The following is a 21251-nucleotide window of genomic DNA, read 5'->3' as shown; positions in this document are numbered from 1 at the left end:
GAGGCTGTGAATGGAGAGCTCAGGGCAAGAGCCCTTTTATCCTGTGCTGGGTGTGTGATACATGACTTGAGCACGCCACTGCTTTCACAATCCGGGGGAGGGTGACAGTCTGGCATGTTCCCAGGACTAGACCTCAAGCCCTTTTCCTGGGCACTTACATAATGACCACCTAAGGAGTTTCCATCAAGAAGCACAATGACTGTCCACACACCTCCCCCTAGGGCAGCTAGGAACCTGGCAACCTTCCTTCCTTCCTTCCTTCATTGTTTCAGACCATCTGCCTCCATTCAGATTCTGACTCATCTTCTTTCCTGGGAATAGGTACAACGATGGAAGAATTCTGTTTTGTTTTGTTTTCCCCCTACCCCCACCTCCCTCCGCCACCAGGTGGCTGGTGGGATCCTAATTCCTTGACTAGGGATTGAACCTGTCTCCCTGTTTTGGAAGCTCAGAGTCTCAACCACTAGACTGCCAGGGAAATCCCAGAATAATTGTTATTGGATCATGAGTCTACCAAGACAGACACACAGACAGACAAATTAATAGATCATAGACAAAATTCCAAGTGGACCATGTTTCCTGGCTGCCCCAGTGACCAGGACCTTCAGAATAATCCACTGCTGCCTCCTGAGCTCCTTGCAGTGAGATACAGGCATGGGAACGGGACTGACTGTACCTGTATCCTGTCTAGGGGAAGTGAGCCCCTCTGATGACCTCATGGCACCAGGCAGCAGCAGGCAGCTTCATGCATGGGAGCAGAGCCAAATTAGGTGTTGATGGACAAATAAATAAATTGACCTGAGCTGAAAAAAAGCTGTTGGTGCAATCATCTGAACTCAAAACTATTTGCACACTTAAGGAGGGAGATGGGAGGGAGGTTCAAGAGGGAGGAGACATAAAAAATAAAAAGAGATCTGATATAACATCTGCAAGGGCACAGGTCAATCATGCATACATTAAAATTAATGTAATAATGAGAAATAAAACTCTATATGGTTAAAAAATTACTATTTGCACTCTTAAATCGATTTTACTATCTACCATTAAAATATATAATTAAGGCTGTAAGCTTTAATAATCCATAGCTAATTTAAACAAGTTTTGCTATTATAATAATATTATATCATAGTCCTATATTTTCTTACAGGGCTTCCCAGGTGGTGCTAGCGGTAAGGAGCTTGGCTGTTGATGCAGGAGACATAAGAGACTCGGGTTTGATCCCTGGGTCCAGAAGATCCCCTGGAGGAGGGCATGGAAACCCACTCCAGTATTCTTGCCTGGAGAATCTCATGGACAGAGGAGCCTAGCAGGCTACAGTCCGTAGGGTTGCAGAGAGTCAGACAGAACTTAAGCGACTTAGCACACATATTTTCTTACAGAGAAAAACGTTCATGGCCTATTAACTAGTAAAAATCAGGTGATAAAGCAGTGCACATAGTTAAGTGGTTTTTTTTTTTTTTTTTTTTTGGCCATGCCTGGCAGCATACAGGATCTTAGTTCCCTGACTAGGTATCAAACCCATGTCTCCTGGATTAGGAGATCGGAGTCTTAACCATTGGACTGCCAGAGAAGTCCCAATTAAGTGAGATTTTGAATGAAGTCTTTTTGTAGAGGAAGGTATCTTATTCTATTATGACCATTAAAACCTCTAGGAATGGCTTCCTGCCTTTAGAAAATTTTGTTTTTCTCCCTCTACTCAACACTCACCCAACACTAAAGCCTAGGGCACCTGTACAGTATTTCAAGACCCTGTGCGGGAAGGACTTGGCATGGACTGGACCTTCAGAGTGTTAGCTCAGGATGGAGTTGGTGGAGATGGTGTGGAGGGAATTGTGGCCTCACTGACCTTCTCCTGTCTCCAGAGTGAGGTTCCTGACAGCCCTGAGGCCTTGCTTTCAGTCCCAGCCTCCCTTTCAGTTTGACCACTATTTGCCTCACTTCACTGAGAGTCCTACAACTGGATACTGGGTTGCAAAGGGGAAAATATGAGCTATGAAAAGAGACATTATTTTTTCTGTTGGACTCCATGGTGAGGATGCAGAAAGAGAGGATAGAAAGCAACTCATATTTATTTTCATCAGCTTTTCTGATGGGGAATGCCTTCAGTAATGCCATAAACTATGGCTACTCTCTCTCCTGGTGCACTGGGGAAGTCTTACTATGCAACTTGTGTCCCAACGTGATTACTCAGTCATGTCCTAATTTGTGGCATAATACAGAGATAAGTGGTCAGCCTAAAGGAAGTGGTACTAACATCACTCTTGGGGTTCCTCCAAAGGTCCAAATTGACCTTGGGGGATGACCAGGAGGGGGATGTCACCCACAGTTTCTTCCCCTGCAGACCAGATTCTCCTATTGCTATCCCTCCTTCTGAATATTTCTTCTCATCCAGTCATTAATCCCCAAGTTTCTACATTCAATAGACTTTAATGGTGTATCAGCTGTGGGTCAGGGACTGGTCTCAGCACTGGGAGTCCAGCTATGAAGGAAACATAGCCTGCTCTCACAGAATTGCCAGTCTAGCAGAGAGGAGGGACACCATGATGAATTACAACAGTCTATACATTAAAGAGAGATTGCCGGTGCTGTGGCAGGTGTAAGGATAAGGCCTGAATCAGTCCAGGGTTCAGACCTCTGCAAAATGTGAATAGTTTTCCTCTTTAACTTGTCCAATAGAAGCAAGTACAAGGCTCTTTTTGGTCCAAATGAGTACAATCTCTATCTCGAGTCATTAGCCGACAACAGCTGAAAGGTAATAGTAATCTCAGTGGTGGAATAAGTTCCAAAACTTCTGAGTGGCTTTCAGTGTAAAGATTTCTCCATCTTCCTTAAAATGTAAGTGGGGACTTCCCTAGTGGTCCAATGACTAAGACTCCACATTCCCAACGCAGGGGCCTGGGTTCAATCCCTGGTCATGGAACTATATCCCACATGCTGCAACTAAAGATCCTGAATGCTGAAACTAAGACCCAGCACAGCCAAATAAATCAATAAATATTTTTAAGAACATAAGTGGACTTCTCTCTGGTTTCCTCCAGGCTCCATCCCTTGTTCCTTGCCTTATGGGCACCTGGTTTAGTCCTGGAGTTGCTGCTCTCCCATTTTATATCCACCCAAGGGAGGAAACCCCTCTTCACAGCCCCTTACATTTCTCCCAAACAGGCCTTCAGATGGAGCAGATGTCCTTGATGATGGAAGAAGATGCTGTGAGGCCATTAGGACAGTTCTGTGAGGACCAGTGTGAGTAGCTCATCTTCAGGAGCTGGGCATCCTGCAGTGTGGCGCTACCAGAGAGAATGCACTTTATTTCTGATGCTTCTTCCTTAAAATGTACTTGGAGGCATTCAATCGCAATTCATCAATCAAGTCCGTCATCTTACATAAGAAATGAAACAAAGACAAACTTCTTCCTTCTTTCAGGGATGGGACCAGGAGGTGACAGAACTGTGTGAAGCTTCTGTGACCAGTGGCTCAATTTCTTTTAAGGAAAATGGTGCAAAGGAGTGGGAAAATGCCCCCCAATCTTCTAATTGAGGATATTTCTTCCTAGCTTCCACATATCAAATTTCCTCCCCAGATGGTGTCTAACACTTTGAGGATGTAAAATGCATCCTCATATGGAAATACTGAAAATATTCCATTGGGTTAAGACCTTAAAATGATATTGGTTTGGGATTTTTCTTAGTATTGTATATATTTTTTATTTTTTTGGTTTTACTTTTTAGTTTAACTTTCATTTTATATTGGAGTATAGTTGATTTACAATGTTGTGTTAGTTTCAGGTGTACAGCAAAGTGATTCATTTATACATATATTTATTCTTTTTCAGGTTCTTTTCTCATATAGGTTATTACAGAATATTCGAGCCCCAACCCTAAAACCATAGCATCTAAATATCCTTAACTTCTAAAGAGCACATTGGAAGAGTCCCAGATTTCCTCTATTTATATTAAGAAACTGTAGAAGTATCTCTCCCATTAACACTGTCATATGAAAATAGAATGCCAGGAATTTTATGAGAAATGTCAGAACAGAGGATGATTTTCCCAGCAGACTATCAAGGAGGATGGACATCAAGGATGTGAGCTGGATCAGGACAGGATGAGCTGGGTGGATATGCAGTGATGAGAGCTGTCAGACTGGCTGGTATGGCCATGTGACACTCACCTCTGGAAATTCCAGGAAATAGTGTGGAGACACTTTGTGACTGTTTAGATGGTCATTTCCATATACTGTTATTTGGCCAAATGTATGTATTAGAGTCTTATCTTGTACTCACAGGCTGAAAAAAACAGCTGATATTTAGATTATACATTACATGAGATACTCATAATTTGTAAATTTATGTGTCTTTTGGTAAATGTAAAAAAAAAAAAAATACAGACAGTCCAGCAATTCTAAGGAGAATCTTGAAATAGTTGAGACATTATTGCATTCACATCAGACTAAAGGGAAAACAAAAACATATTATCATCTCAATAAATGCAGAGAAAGCATTTGAAAAAAATCCAACGTCAATTCATGATTTTTTTTTTTTTTTAAAAAAGCTTTCAGAATGACAACGAATCTTGTAGGGATTCCTTGGGAACATCCTCAACTTTATAAAAAGCATCCTCAACTTCATAATATTTTCATACTTGATATAGACAGTGAATGTTTTTCTCCTAAAATCAGGAGCAAGGCAAGGGTAGATCTATGGAAAAGAACATAGGGTTCAAAAATAGACCCAGTATAGAAGATTAATTTATTTTAAACAAAGGTACAGAGGTGATTGAATGGAGGAAGGACAGTCATTTCAACAAATGATGTTGAAACACTTGGCCATCTCTGTGTTAAAAAAGAATTAAAATTTACCGCATGCTATATACAAAAATTAACTCAACAAGGATATTAAACCAAAATGTAAAACATAAAACTTCTAAAGTAAAACATAATAGATGATCTCTTATGACGTCGGGTTACACAAACATTTTTTAGATATGGCAAAAAAGGAGTCATTGAAAAAAGAAAACCTTGATAAACTGAACTTCACCAAAATTAAAACCTTTAACTTTTCAAAAGACATTGTTAGGAAAATGCAAAGAAAACTCAGAGACTTGGGGAAAATATTTGCCGAACATATATCTTACAGAGTTATGTCTAGAATATTAAAAAAAATACTTGAAAACTAAAAATAAGAAAACAGAAAATAGACATTCATATCAACAAAGAAAATGCATGGATGGCAAATAAGCACAAGAAAAGACAATGAACATCATTTGTCATTAAGGAAATGCAGATTAAAAGCAAAATGAGATACCACTCTAAACACATTAGAAGGGTTAAAAAAAAATAACTGACAATACCACATGCTATGAAGGATGTGGAGCATTTAGAACTCTTAGACGTTGCTGGTGATAGTGGAAAATTATACAAGCAATTTGGAAAATAGTTTGCCAGTATCTCATAAATAGAAATGTATACTCACCATTTGCCCCAGAGCCATATTCTTAGGTAACTGGCCAAAATTTATGTTCAGAGAAAAACCTGTAAGTCAATGTTTATAGTGGCTTTGTTCTTGTGATTGCCCTGAATTGCAAATAAACCAAGTGTCCTTCAACTGGCGAATGGATTAAAAATCTGATACATCCATGCAGTGGAATGCTACTTAGCAGTAAAAAAGGAATGAACTACTACTAAATGAAACAAAAGGAATGAATTTTAAATACATTTTTCTATGTGAAAGAAGTCAGGCTTTCAATGTCACCATGGTGGATTCATGTCAATGTATGGCAAAATCAATACAATATTGTAAAGTAATTAGCCTTCAATAAATAAATACATTAAAAAAATCAATGTCACATATTATATAGTTCTAATTATATGCCAACAAAGGTCTGTCTAGTCAAAGCTTTTTTTCTTCCAGTAGTCACGTATGGATATGAGAGTTGGACTATAAAGAAAGCTAAGTGCCAAAGAATTGATACTTTTGAACTGTGGTGTTGGAGAAGACTCTTAAGAATCCTTGGACAGTAAGGAGGATCCAACCAGTCCATCCTAAAGGAAATAAGTCCTGAATATTCATTGGAAGGACTGAGGCTAAAGCTGAAATACCAATACTTTGGCCATCTGATGCAAAGAATTGACTCATTGGAAAAGACCCTGATGCTGGGAAAGATTGAAGGTGGGAGGAGAAGGGATGACAGAGGATGAGATGGTTGGATGGCATCACCAACTCAATGGACATGAGTTTGTGTAAGCTCTGAGAGTTGGTGATGGACAGATAGGCGTGCTATAGTCCATGGGGTCACAAAGAGTCGGACACAACTGAGTGACTGAACTGAACTGAATTATATGACATTCTGGAAAAGATAAAACTATAAAGACTAAAAACAGATTAGTGGTTGCCCAGGGTTGGGATGGGGGAGGGAATATATTGGGGTGATGGACTTGTTCCATGTGTTAATTGTTGCAGCAGTTGCATGACAGCAGTTATCTGTTAGTTAAAGCCCATGGAATTGTATACTCCAATGAGTGATTTTTTTAGAGTATGTAACATACACCTTGACTTACCTGGTGCCTCAGTGGTAAAGAATCCTACTGCCAAGGCAGAAATTCAGGTTCAAACACTTGGTTGGGAGGATCCTCTGGGGAAGAAAATGGTGACCCACTTCAGTATTCTTGCCTGGAGAGTGTGGACGGAGGAGCTTGGTGGGCTATAGCTCATGGGGTTGCAAAGAGTCAGATACGACTTAGTGACTAAACAACAACAAAATATACCTCAAGGAATCTGACTTAATAATAGAAAAAATTTAAAACAGTACTTTTTAGGAATATATACAAATGTGACAAAAATATATTAAAAGGGAAGAAAGAAAGAACATTAAGCACAAAATTCAGGATTTTGGTTATGTCAGTTGGCTGGGACATGGGATGACAGAGAACTCAGTAGGTCCATGTAATTTACTATAAAGTTATTACTTAGATGGTAGACTTTTGTATGTTTTTATTTAAGTGATTGATAGGTAGATAAATTAAGAGGGGGCATATGTGGATCAATGACCAGCATACATTAAAAACCAAGGATTACTGTTCCAGTCTACACCCAATATCTGATAATAAGAAAACTAAAGGACATAAACTCCAAGGAGAAATACCTTCCCAGGATACCACTTTGGGCCTTAGTTTTCTCATCTTCCCCTTTTCACAACATCGGTCATAAATTGCCTATGAGAAGGGCTACTCCTTGCTTGTTTATTTGTTACTAATATGCGTGGCTCAGAAGGCTTGCCTTGGAGCTGGACCTCAGATAAAGCACTTCCTGCTCCAGAGCTCACATACACATTACTAGGTCATAAGATCCTCATTTTAGGCCAACCAGGTCAGTTTCTTCTCCATGTTAGTTTCTTCTCCATGTGAATCTCACATCTTCACAGTAAAGCATCTTTGGAGTTGATACATGCTTTGAGCTGTGAATTCAAGTGTCTTCCTTGGTCTTCTTAGGCTCATTGTGGACTCTGCTCTGAGAAGGAAAGCACTGGCTGTGAGGTGGGGGAGGTTCCAGGAGAATGTGCACACTCAGACATGTCTGACTCTTTGCAGCCTGTAGCCCACCAGGCTCCTCTGTCCATGAGATTTCCCAGGCAAGAATACTGGAGTGGATTGCCATCCCTCCTCCAGGGGGTCTTCACCACCCAGGGATCGAGCCTATGCCTCCTGCAGTGGCAGGTGAATTCCTTATCACTGAGCCACCTGGCAAGGTTCCAGGAGGGAGGTGTGAAATTAAGGAGCTCCATCACAAGGAGGAAGAGAATGGGCACATCAGGAGACAGGGACTAAGACAGGGACTCGGGGTGGGGCTGGGAGGAAGCCAGCTACCAGTCAGCTGGTGATGCACCAGGACCAGAAAGCAGCGCTATTAGCTGGTTCTGAAATGATCTGAGTCACACTGACTGGGGACAAGTGTTACACCCAAAGTGTAGCCCCACAGCAACACAGAATCACACATTACAGGGATAAAACATGGCCTCTGTGCTTATTTCTAGAAAAGCATACTGCATGAAAAAATAATTAACTCCCTTCTGCAGCTAAATTTGGACCCTAAGACTAAGTCAGCTCTCCTCCCTTCTACCTACACATTTTGCCTTCGGAGGTTTTATATGAGCCTCATTTGATATCATTGACCTTGTAGTGGCTAAAGTGAAAGCATTAGTTGCTCAGTCGTGTCTGACTCTTTGTGACCCCATGGACAGTAGCCTGCCAGGTTGGTTCCTCTGTCCACGGAATTCTCCAGGCAAGAATACTGGAGTGGGTAGCCATTCTCTTCTCCGGGGGATCTTCCTGGAATATATATCTAGTGTTCGCTCTAACTGGGATATCAGAGTGAAAATACACAACAGCCTCCCTGTCCAGGACCATTTATGTTCTCACACGTATCCTGAAAGAACTTTTGGAATCACTGATTCAAAACAAGTAAATTGTACATTGACGAGAAAAAGGACACCATAGCCTTTACTATTAATTTTGTGTCTATAAACAGGTAGCTAGTCCTTTAAGCTTATAAGAAATTGGAATGCAATGTGATACATTTGCTATAATAAAGTTTTATGTAATTTTATTTAATTAAATTTAAGTATGTGAATGCTGAAGTGTCAATGATAGATTTATTTTTGGTAAGTGTAGTATAATGTATTTTTCATATTGGAGATACAGTTTGATGAGGAATTGATATGTAATGTCACCAGTAAATTCAATGGGAAAATAGCACTCAGACGGGGAAGAATCTGCCTGCAGTGTAGGAGACCCCGGTTGGGTCCCTCGGTCGGGAATCTCCCCTGGAGAAGAGAATGGCTACCCAATCCAGTATTCTTGCCTGGAGAATTCTGTGGACAGAGGAACCTGTCAGGCTACTGTCCATGGGCTCACAAAGAGTCAGACACGACTGAGCAACCAACACTTTCACCTTGGCCGTTATAAGGTCTACGATATCAAATGAGGTTCATATAAAACCTCCACCATGGTCAATCTTAAAATTGCCAACCATTTTTGTAAAATGGTTCATTATTATCATTTGCACAATTTTCCTTCCCTTAGCTCTTCCAACATCTGAACCACTTCCTTCTATTAGCTCCTACGGTGTTAGAATCAATAGTGCGCATTGGCATGGACACAACAGAGCCTCAGTGAAGAGGGGACTTTGCCCCATCTCCCTTTCTCCTCCTTCTTCTTAATAATATCAATTGTGAATCTCGTCACATCTAGAGCTCTAGGCCCCTTCTTAGTGGGACTCGACTACTGCTGCCCATGCTGCCACATGGGATAGTGAGGTCCTCTTAGGAACCTGTCTCTCTTAGACAAGAACTGGCTCCCACCTTCATCCCTTACCCTACACATCTTCCATCTCCGTCAGGACAATGACCTTGGCCAGCTGTCACCAGACTTCAGAGAACACTGGAGTCTCCATTACCCTTTGGGACTTGCAGTGCAATGTGGGGATAAGGGGGGATGGACTATCACAAGCTAAAATCTTAGGCTTGAGGTCTTTGTAAACACTTCTGTGATAGCACATATCTCAATAGATCAATATACTTATTTGTCTAGGGACATTCCTGGCCACCCAGAGGTTAGGACTTCACTTCCCAATACAGGAGGTGAGGGTTCAATCCCTGATCAGGGAGCTAAGATTTCATATGCCTTGTGCCCCAAAAAACCAAAACATGAAACAGAAGCAATATTGTAACAAATTCAATAAAGACTTTTAGAAATTATTTTAAAATATATATTTACTTCGCTGTGTCATGATCTACTTAACCTGTGAGATAATCAGAGAAGAAACCTGTCATACATCTCTCTATATTATTCTTGTCAAATGAAGTAAAATGGACAGAGCTTGGTCTAGGAATGGAAGTGAATGAATGACTAAAGACATAGCAATAGGTCCAGAGCAGATCTGAGTAGCAAGTGGTTCAGCAGTCACAGGGACATCCTGGTTCCACCTTAGTAGAAGTTTAGATTCATGCCCAGGAAGACATAAGGCAAGCACGTAGGAAGTGTGTGTTGTCATTGCCCTCCCCCTTGTTGTGAAAGCAGCAGGATGCTCGGGCCGTGCATCACACACCCAGCACAGGATAAAAGGGCTTCTGCTCTGAACTGCGCATCCACAGCCTACTCAGGAGCATCCTTCTCCTGCCTCCCCTGCAACGGTGAGTGACTGGAGGGCACAGAGCCTCAGCTAGGAGTGTGGGGGAGACAAACTCGGGGTTGGTGGGGAAAAAGAAAGCAGAGATGTCTGTGGAGGCAGCAAGAATCAGACTTTGGGGGGCAACTGGGGACAGGGGACAGTGAGCAAGGACCTGTGTGGGAGGCATTGGGGTCTGGGACACATGGCTCTCAACACCACCCCCACGCTTCATCCTGAAACACACATGTACCCAGAGACATCCTCCACGGGTCACTTCCCAGAGGGGTGTATTTGCCTCCGTGTTTCTATGGGGCCCACTTAGAGGATGACAGCATGGTTCTGGGAAGGAGCAGAGAGTGAGGGAACTGTCTTGCCAGGTCAGTTGAACTTGAGATCCATTTCCACTTTCCTCCTGAACATCACAGCTCAGGAGGCAGCTGGGATTAGGAGCATAGGCCCTAGTAAGACTGCTCACAGGGGAGACAGTGGCCTGGAGCTTGTGCGCTGATCTTTTCTCCTTGAATGTGTCCAGGCTCACTGACCTCCTGCCAAGATGTCCTGCCAGCAGAACCAGCAGCAGTGCCAGCCCCCTCCCAAGTGCCCCTCCCCCAAGTGTCCCCCAAAGAACCCAGTACAGTGTCTGCCTCCAGCCTCCTCAGGCTGTGCTCCCCGCTCCGAGGGCAGCTGCTGCCTGGGCCCCCACAGGCGCCCCAGGTCCCACTGCTGCCGGCGCCAGAGCTCCGACTCCTGCGATGGTGATGGTGGTCTGCAGTCCGGGCGCTTTGGCTGTGGCCAGGGATCTGGAGGCTGCTGCTGACCTGGCCTCTTGATGCTGAGACACATGATTTCAGAGGAAACAAGAAGCCAAAAGCCAAGGAAAAGCCCCAGCTTGATGCATCCTTTCTTGACACCCTGGTCTTTGCTTCCCAGGCTGACTAGCTGAAATGTTCACAGGAGGGTGGTACGCTCTCCCTAGAAGGCTCAAAGGTATATTTCCCAAGAGCTCGTGGGCTCCCCTGCTCTGTGCCTCACAATGTTCTCACCGCTGTTTGACCACATAGAGAAATAAAACCTCTTCTCACACCACATGCCTCTCACCTGTCCATTGACTGCTCCACCCAAGGCTGCCTGGTGGGCCCCTCCCTAGGTTCCTGAAGGTCCGGCTTGCTTGCACCAGGGAATGATCCTGGCAGGGACCTGGCACATTAATAGGTCTGCTTTTTCTCACATGGGTTTGTGGGGGTGGCCTAGTGGGAGTTTTGGGGGTGGCAGGTGGGAGAAGAGGAGCTGTCTGGTTGCTGAGAACACTCAGAAAAAGGCCATGTATAACATGAGAGAGGAGGGATGAGCTGTCCTCGGAATCCATTTCTCTGTTGAGGCTAGTGTGAAGGATCACACATTGAGGAAGATGAGACCAAAGAGGATGGAGGACTTGGAGGCAGAAAGAAAGACCTGGTGGAGAAAGAGCAAGTTCATCTGAAAATAATGAACTTGAGAGAGAAAGATGAACTGGTCAGGCAGTGAATTCTCAAGAAACCCAAAATGAGGGCTTTCTTGGAAAGAATGCATGGGGCATCCAGCAAATGAGAGCCTCTCGGCTTTGAGAAAACTGAGAAAAAGAGAGGACATGAGAAGCGTCTCAGAGGGTTACAGACTGGATGCTTGTACATTTTTTTCAAGAGATGTGATGTAGAATGGAACTCATTTGCGTTACTTTTTGGCTATTGAATGCTAGTTTTCAAATCCAATCGCAGTAAAGAATCATTCACTCAGATAACTGGAGTTGATTCTGGCTTCAGCTGCATGCTTTATTCCTGGCCTCTTTGGGATGATGATGATCTCAGAGTGGTCCTGAGACTCTTCACATGGTACCTCCCGGAGACAGCATCCCAAGAGGATCAGGAGGAATCTGCATGACCTTTCATGGTCCAGGCTCAGAAGTTACACAGCATCACTTCTACCATATTCTATGGGTTAGAGCTGTCATAAGCCTGTCTAGATTCAAAAGGAGGGAATGCAAACTTTATTTCTCAATGAGAAGAAAGTCAAGGAATTTTTAGCTGTGTTTTAAAATGATCTCAGTGGGTATCTTGGCCACTAACCTCACTTCTTTCCAGCTCACATTACCTATTCTTGAAGCCTTAGCATAAATTTTGAAAAGGCTCAAATACTGGCCATAATTGCAAAATATTCAAGTTTTGAAGAGAAAGACTGTTCCCACAACCTTTGTGTATCTAGAAAGTTCAGAATCATTATTACAACAATAATGTCTTATCAAAGACATCCATTTTTTACATATGGATAAGTCATTACTTCATATTTAAGTCATTACTTCATTCTACAAAGTAAAAATTAAATACAATGGAAAAATGCAGCTATTTTCTCCTTCCTTCTGGAAATCTCCAGCCCATGGACTCCAGGCTCTTGAATCCCACGAGTTCCTCTTAAACACCTTAACTGGGTTACTACAGAGCAACATCTTAGCTCCTGCCCTGTATCAACAGCCATTTTGAAGACTGAAGACCTTACTCTCTGTCCACAAGTGGTACAAGTGACAATGGCTAGAAGCCTCACTCTTGTCAAATGGGAACTGAGGTCCAAAGTCTATGACCTGATTTCCAAGGACTTCTCACACACATAAAGCAAGTACCATTCCAGTTAATGATACTTTCATTTCATGTCAGTCTACACTGTGTCTGTTACACTATAAGCTTCTCAAGGCTGGGAGCTGTGTCTGATACAATGCTGAGTTCTCTGTGTTCAACACATTTCTGAAATGTGTACTCAATGCATGTTGTTTGAATGAATGAAGAATTATAAACACCCAGCCTTCAAAAGTCCTGAGGGTCAAGGGCAGACATTTGAGCAGCTTAGGGACTACTCAGCTCCCTTCTATCAGAAACACGTCTGGGAATCTATCGAGGGAATGTTGAAGGCCTGGGGCTGGAGAGTTTGAGGATCTGCCACTCAGAGGATGACCCTTCCCTGTCTCCACTCTCCATGTCGGGTCCCCCTTTTTTCCTCTTGACTATAAATCAAAGGAGGAAAAGAGAAAATCTCGGGGTTGATCAACAGTCTTGATCCAGATCATCTCTGCCCAAAGGCCTTTCTGTTTCCTTGCTGCCTTCAGGTTCCTTACACTGTGGGCTGAGAGTCATAGAGTCAGGATCTGCAAAATGTCATTGAAAGGGCAAAAGGACAGAATATGTATGCATGTGTGTGTATATATATATATACATATATATATATACACATACACACACTTCAATGTTATACCTGGTTTACTTATTTTCCCCAGTGTCACTGAGCAGAGATGTCCTGCCGAGAAAAACCAACAATGTCATCTCCCTCCCCATGTCTAACTCTCACATATCCTTTAGACTGTTTGTCTCCAGTCTCATTCTGCTATGGTTCCAGCTCTGGCAGGGGAGAGGCTACCTGAGCCCTCACGAGGACCACACATCCCACTGACACTACATCAGAGCATTCTGGAGGCCCCTGTTGCTTTCACAGCTCTGCGAACCTCTCTTGTTCTGTGTCACAAGGACCATGGAGCATGAGGGTTGGGGCAGCCCAGGGGCCAAGGAGCTGCCCAGTCTGGTGCTTCTCATTCCCTCCCTGGAATGCCCATGGCTGGGCTCCCAGGGTGCCACTGAGGGGCCCCAGCTCATTTCCATGGCTTTCCAGAGCTTTGTGCTACTCCCAACTTGCCCCCTGTCTGTGACCTCTTGGAATCATAAAGATCCTCCAGCTGAGCACCATCTGACTGTGGGTTGCATTTGCACCACTCTACTCCCATCCTCTCCTTTCCAGGCACTCCAGGGCTTTTTCTTTCTCCTTGCTTCCCAGAGAACAGCCCAGCACTGTGTGTGAAAGCAACCATAGGACCGGAGCAGGGGGAGGAAGGAGGTCTTCTTCCACCCAAATGGAGCTTTCTGGAGAGTGAGTCAGGTGAAAAGTCAGGAACTGTCAGGGAAAGAGACCTCCTGTTCAGAGCAAGATTCTGCATTCACTGGGCATCTTTGCAGCCTTTACTGTTTGCAGTTTACTTTACTCTTGAGCGCTGCTCCTCCCCCATCCACCCATGCTCACACTCTCAGAACCCCTTCATTTGGTGAGCTTCTCCAATCCACTCCTTCCTGTCCCCCAATTTCAAATTCTTCACATCTACGATCTACAGCCTCTCCTCTCTCATCCTTCGTTGATGCCTGGCTTAATAGTCTCCTCTTCCATCCTCTTTAATCTTGTCCTTCTTTGGCCTCTTTCTGATTCTCTGCCCTCTCAGCCCTGCCATTCAGCTGGGGAGCCCAGAACAGCGTTCTTACAGGAACTCCATGAGTTGACCCTGAGGATTTCAACATCCGTACTATCTCCTCTCTTTCCTACAGAAAAACACAAGACTTTCACTAACTTGTCCCCATCGATACCCTCCCCTAACCCCACTTTCACCCTAGTACATGATCTCCTAAAGGTTCCTGCGAGTTGAGGAGAGTGTGAGCTGCTATGTTTGTGTTCCTGAGACAGGGTTCTGTACCCAACATTGGGCAGCTTGGGGTGGGCCCAAGACATGGACACGTTAGACAAAGGTTGCAATGTGAAAGAAAAGCTTTATTTTTTCACAGGGACATCAAGAAGGAGAGGTGAAGCTCTGAGCTCCTGAAGCCTTCTGGGGAAACACTTGGAAATCTCCAAGGGTGATCTCTGCAGGAGTGAAGGGGACAGGAACCAAGTGCACCAGGAGGGGTAGATTCCAGTCACGTTAGAACCAATATTTTTACTTAATCTCACGATCCAGGTCAGCAGCAGGCCTCAGAGCCCTGGCCACAGCAAGAGCATCTGGACTGCAGACCACCGTCACCATCACAGGAGTCCGGGCTCTGGCGCCGGCATCAGTGGGGCCTGTGGCGCCTGTGGGGGCCCAGGCAGCAGCCGCTCTTGGAGCTGGGAGCACAGCCTGAGGAGGCTGGAGGCAGACCCTGTGCTGGGCTCTTTGGGGGCACTTGGGAGAGGGGCAGTTGGAGAGGGGCTGCCACTGCTGCTGGTTCTGCTGGCAGGACATCTCGGCAGGAGGTCAGCAAACCTGAGCGAAACAGAAATGAAACAAGTATGTGTCAATGCAGTGGCTTCAGGCCACTGTTTCATTTATTTGTAGGTCCTTTTCCCCTCAGACCAATTGCTCCTGGAGTCAGGATCAGAAGAGAGGTGGGAACTGATTGGGAGTTAAATGTACCTAATGAGTTGTCTTTGTTTCGGCTCTCTCCTGGAAGGAAAGAAAGCTGACAGACTTCCAGGTGAGTCTCCAGAGACACTACATACACCCTACAGATGGAGTGCGAATGGCGTCCCCTGCAGGCAGGCACTGCACATGACACACAGTTCAGTTCAGTTCAGTCGCTCAGTCGTGCCCGACTCTTTGCAACCCCCGGAATCGCAGCACGCCAGGCCTCCCTGTCCATCACCAACTCCCGGAGTTTACCCAGACTCACGTCCATCGAGTCGGTGATGCCATCCAGCCATCTCATGCTCTGTTGTCCCCTTCTCCTCCTGCCCCCAATCCCTCCCAGCATCAGGGTCTTTTCCAATGAGTCAACTTTTTGCATGACGTGGCCAAAGTATTGGAGTTTCAGCTTCAGCATCATTCCTTCTAATGAACACCCAGGACTGATCTCCTTTAGGATGGACTGGTTGGATCTCCTTGCAGTCCAAGGGACTCTCAAGAGTCTTCTCCAACACCACACTTCAAAAGCATCAACTCTTCAGTGCTCAGCTTTCTTCACAGTCCAACTCTCACATCCATGCATGACTACTGGAAAAACCTTGACTAGACGGACCTTTGTTGACAAAGTAATATCTCTGCTTTTTAATATGCTGTCTAGGTTGGTCATAACTTTCCTTCCAAGGAGTAAGCATCTTTTAATTTCATGGCTGCAATCACCATCTGCAGTGATTTTGGAGCCCCCAGAAATAAACTCTGACACTGTTTCCACTGTTTCCCCATCTATTTCCCATGAAGTGATGGGACCGGATGCCATGATCTTCGTTTTCTGAATGTTGAGCTTTAAGCCAACTTTTTCGCTCTCCTCTTTCACTTTCATCAAGAGGCTTTTGAGTTCCTCTTCACTTTCTGCCATAAGGGTGGCGTCATCTGCATATCTGAGGTTACTGACATTTCTCCCAGCAATCTTGATTCCAGCTTGTGCTTCATCCAGCCCAGTGTTTCTCATGATGTACTCTTCATATAAATTAAATAAGCAGGTGACAGTATACAGCCTTGATGTACTCCTTTTCCTATTTGGAACCAGTCTGTTGTTCCATGTCCAGTTCTAACTGTTGCTTCCTGACCTGCATATAGATTTCTCAAGAGGCAGGTCAGGTGGTCTGGTATTCCCATCTCTTTCAGAATTTTCCACAGTTTATTGTGATCCACACAGTCAAAGGCTTTGGCATAGTCAATAAAGCAGAAATAGATGTTTTTCTGAAACTCTCTTGCTTTTTCCATGATCCAGCAGATGTTGGCAATTTGATCTCTGGTTCCTCTGCCTTTCCTAAAACCAGCTTGAACATCTGGAAGTTTATGGTTCACTTACTACTGAAGCCTGGCTTGGAGAATTTTGAGCATTACTTTACTAGCATGTGAGATGAGTGCAATTGTGTGGTAGTTTGAGCATTATTTGGCATTGCCTTTCTTTGAGATTGGAATGAAAACTGACCTTTTCCAGTCCTGTGGCCACTGCTGAATTTTCCAAATTTGCTGGCATATTGAGTGCAGCACTTTCAAAGCATCATCTTCCAGGATTTGAAATAGCAACACACAACTGTCCCATAAATCTCTCTTCTGTTTAGACATCCAATCCTTCTGCAGTGCAGGAGATCCTGATTCGATTCCTGGGTTGGGAAGATTCCCTGGCAAAGATCTCCCCTGGCTACCACTCCAGTATCTTGGGCTTCCCTTGTGGCTCGGATGGTAAAGAATATGCCTGCAAGGGAGGAGACCTGGGTTTGATCCAAGGGTCAGGAAGATCCCCTGGAGGAAGGCATGGCAACCCACTCCAGTATTCTTACCTGGAGAATCACCATGGACGTAGGAGCATGGTGGGCTCCAGTCCATGGGGTCACAAAGAATGGGACATGACTGAGTGACTAAGCACATTCTAGATACCAGGTGAGGAGCAAGGAGATCAGTGAGGGTGTGAGGAGGAAAAGGGTGCAGGTCTGGGAAAATGAGGAAGGAGAGATGCTGAGGTCTGCTGCATCACAAACCCCCTGACATGGCTTGTGGACTCTTCTTCCTCACAATCCCGCCCTTGCTGCTCACCATGGGCCCGTTTTTGCCACCTCCGTCCTGTGTTCCTACTGCCCTCTCCTGGGTGAAGCACAGGTTCATCTGCTCAGCCCCTTCAGCTCAGGCTCTCTGCCCAGCTGGACACTCACCTGAGTCTGTGCAAGCAGGAGAGGCTCTTGTTGAAGTGACTGTGGACCTTGGATCCCAGGACCCAAGCCCTTTTACGCTGAGCTTTCTGTTGCACAACCCAGGTGTGTGTCCTCAAGCTCAGCCCAAGGTGACAGGACCACATCCTCCCAGGACCAGGCTGTCAGCATTTCCTGAGGCACAGATTTTGAGGAAGGACAAAGAGGAAGCAGGAAATTTCAGTGACGATCCAATTACCCATAGTTCAGGCCCACTGGCTGCCATTCTACTTTTATTTACTCATTCAGCTCACATACCGTGCACTCAGGATTCATCCTTTGTGGATACTGGTAATGCAGACACACATAGAATTGCTTGTGACTAGCTCAGAGAGACAGACGGACAACTGAGCAACTCAGTAGATCCTATGTGCTAAGCGATGGGGCACATGTACGTGCGCTGCTCTGTAGATTCCCTGCTGGGAATGAAGCCTTTGCCTTCTGTTTCATGTGTGTTGATTCAGCTGAACTTCCTGGATCATGGCAATGGGATGGGTAAGGAGTGGGAGAATGGATCCGGGGCCATGGCAGGGGACAGGGAGCTCTTGGGAGAACCTCATGGCATCTGCAGCAGGAGTGCGGTAAGAAGGGAGCGAAGCTGAGGGAGGACTTGGTGAGGGACTGGGACAATGCAAAATGTGACCTGCACCTGCTGGGCTAACAGAAATCACAGTGGATGGAAGACAAAGGCCATCTGTCATGCGGTTGTCAGTGGAATATGTGAGGTCACAACTAATTCTATCTATTTTACTGAAAATTGGTGAAGATTTTTGCTAATTTGTTGATATGATGAGGTTGATGGGGCTGCATACATTTCACCTACCAAATAACTATACTTAAGTTTTTACATGGGGCTTCCCTGGTGGTTCAGATGGTAAAGAATCTACCTGCAATGTAGACCTGGGTTCAATCTCTGGCTTGGGAAGATCCCCTGGGGAAGGGAATGACAACCTACTCCAGTATTCTTGCCTGGAGGATTCCATGGACAGAGGAGCCTGGCGGGCTACAGTCATGAGGTGGCAAAGAGTTGGACAAGACTGAGCACACACACACACACACACACACACACACACAGAGTTTATAAACAGCAGAGCTATACTTTGATCCCTGATATCATGGCTTCAATTTGAGAGAGGATTTATGTATAAGAGAACTGCTATGTTAAATAGTATGAGGGAAGGGGTTTAGTCACAATCGTCATTGCCACCAAAGGAACTTGAAGAACCACATTGGTCCTCTGATGATCGTGTTATCCAGGGACATGGGCATCAGGAATGAGGGTCTGACCAGGGAGGGAAGAATGTGTCGAGTGTATTAGAAAGGAGGAACATGGTTCCTGAGTCAGTCCTCAAGAAACCAGCCAGGCCATGGAAGCAGGCTCAAAGATCTTATTTGGGGTCTGGAGAAAGATGGGCTAAAACACTTCTCTGGTTTCCTTAGAAGTCACCCCATGAGACTTCATCCAGGGCCTGGATCTTTGGGGATCCACAGTCAGTTCCTCAGTATTCAGCCTGAAGGAGGCTGTGGCTGGTAAAGCCCCTTAGCCCCTGCCCTAGAGGAGATTCTGGAAGCCCCCATGGTCTCTTGGGAGGCAGGGACAAGGAAGCTGAGGAATGACCCAGCACGTGCCTGTTTGTGTAAGAACGACCTCCTGCCCTCCTGGGCCAATCCCGGAGCCAAAGACATCCTGGCTCTAGCATCTCATCAACTCTGACTCCCCAGGGACTCCTGCCTGTGACTAGGGTGAGTGGGAAGTGGAGCCAGTGGGACTCTGAGCAGGACTGGGGAGGAGTTGACTGCTGGGAGGTTAAGAGCAGAGCAGAAGGTGGGGAGGAAGGAGGGAGGCTTCGGAAAGAGGGACTGTCTTTGATTCCTGCTACACTGAGCAGGAATAACATTCAGAAGAAGAGGGAAAGACTGTGACTTAAGAAGTTGGGGCTTCCCTGGTGGCTCAAGCATTAAAGAATCTGCCTGCAGTGTGGGAGACCTGGGTTTGATTCCTGGGTCAGGAATATCCTTTGCAGAAGGGAACAGCTACCCACTTCAGTATTCTTGCCTGGAGAATCCCAAGGACAGAGGAGCCTGGAGGGCTACCATCCATGGCATCACAAAGAGTTGGACACAACCGAGCGACTAACAGCACAGCACTAAGAAGTCATTAGCATTCTACCACTCTGGAAGCTGTCCTGGGTTAAAAGGTGTGTATTGACTTCACTGAGATTAGGGGCCTATTTTTATTAAGATGATGGCACTTGAGAGACTTGAATTCTGCATGCAGGTCTTTGAAGATGGAGAAATCCCTGCTTCCAAGGAGAATAAAATGTTCACTACATTTGGATTTAAATCTATGTACTTTTAACTCTGGGAAAAAATTATATTATTTCCTTCTGGATGCTTTTCCACGTGTCTCAGAATGTATTTATCATGAACTCATTAAATTCATTAAAGGAGATGAAGAGCATGACTCTTGATTTAACCTATCAAATCCTCTAATTATTCTCTTGCAGGTTGATCGATCTCTTGCCAAGATGTCTTGCCAACAGAACCAGCAGCAGTGCCAGTCACCTCCCAAGTTCACCCCCAAGTGCTGTGCCTCTAAGTGCCCTCCAAAGTGAACCTGGAAGAGCCCCCCAGTCTCCTCTTGCTGCGGTGTCAGCTCCAGGGGCTGCTGTAGCTCTGGGTCTGGGGGCTGCTGCCTAAGCCACCACAGGCTCTGCAAGTCCCACCGCTGCAGACCCCAGAGCTCTGACAGCTGCAGTCAGCCCTTGCAGGGCTCCAGGTGGTGCAGAGGCTCTGGGGTTGTTGCTGACCCAGATCTTTGGTATCACAGAGAAATCCATAGAAGAACCTCAAGAGTGAAGCTTTTTCCTCTTCCTCCTCTCTTCTCGGGGTTCTGAAGACCTGTCACGTGTCCTGTTTGTTGTGATCACCCAAGGTTTTTACTGGATCCTGACCGCTTCCTACTTCCCTTCTCATGACAAGAAAGCTCTGTTGCTTACTTACAAGATGTCCTTGACATTGTCCATCCTATTCTCTTGAAATCCCTTACAGCTCAGAGTCCTTGCAACACACAGACATAGGATGCCTTGGTAAGAATGGAGTCTGAGAAAGGGTTAAGCTACCAGAATTTTCCGGAAAGGGAATCATAGAAGAGTGATTGCTTAATAGAGCTTCTCAATGGGATTGCCCTGGGCAATCATGGACTGTGAGCCCTGGGTCCTCTTAGCCCAAGAAGTCACCGGAAGAACCTGGGGATCCCTGGGCTGAGCATTTTCGGCCACCAGCAGACTGGTCAGTTTAATCCATCATGCTACATGTAAATTATTTTAATTTTTCTGCATACCATGACAACCACATTTGAAAATTATTTGAAATTCGAGTAGATAGAGAAAGGAACATTTAACAGAACTCCTTCCATTTGATTTAAAATGCTTGGCGTCACAGAGTGAGAGGGTGGGCTCCCTGTGTTATTTAGCGACTTCCCACTATCTATTTTGCACATGATAGTGTATATATGTCAAGGCCACTTTTCAGTTTATCCCACCTTCGCCTTCCCCCGCTGTGTCCACAAGTTCATTCTCTACTAGGATCATCAGTACCATCTTTCTAGATTCCACATTTATGC

At 45.1% G+C, this 21251-nt stretch overlaps 1 protein-coding gene across 1 annotated transcript; it reads left to right on the top strand.

Annotated features, from left to right (window-relative positions):
• Positions 1-10115: 10115 nt before the first annotated feature.
• LOC120855843 (late cornified envelope protein 3D-like) lies at positions 10116-11247 on the top strand. Its single transcript, XM_040230612.1, has 2 exons — positions 10116-10181; positions 10692-11247. The coding sequence occupies exon 2, from the start codon at positions 10713-10715 to the stop codon at positions 10974-10976; it is 264 nt and encodes an 87-aa protein (XP_040086546.1). The 5' UTR covers positions 10116-10181; positions 10692-10712; the 3' UTR covers positions 10977-11247.
• The last annotated feature ends 10004 nt before the right edge of the window (positions 11248-21251 follow it).

The sequence above is a fragment of the Oryx dammah genome, unplaced genomic scaffold, assembly GCF_014754425.2.
Source record: "Oryx dammah isolate SB20612 unplaced genomic scaffold, SCBI_Odam_1.1 HiC_scaffold_28, whole genome shotgun sequence".
NCBI lineage: Eukaryota > Metazoa > Chordata > Mammalia > Artiodactyla > Bovidae > Oryx > Oryx dammah.
This window is presented reverse-complemented; position numbering and strand designations above follow the sequence as displayed.

Coding starts and splice junctions, on each gene's coding strand:
- LOC120855843 (XM_040230612.1), top strand. CDS start 10,713: ATGTCCTGCCAGCAGAACCAGCAGCAGTGCCAGCCCCCTCCCAAGTGC.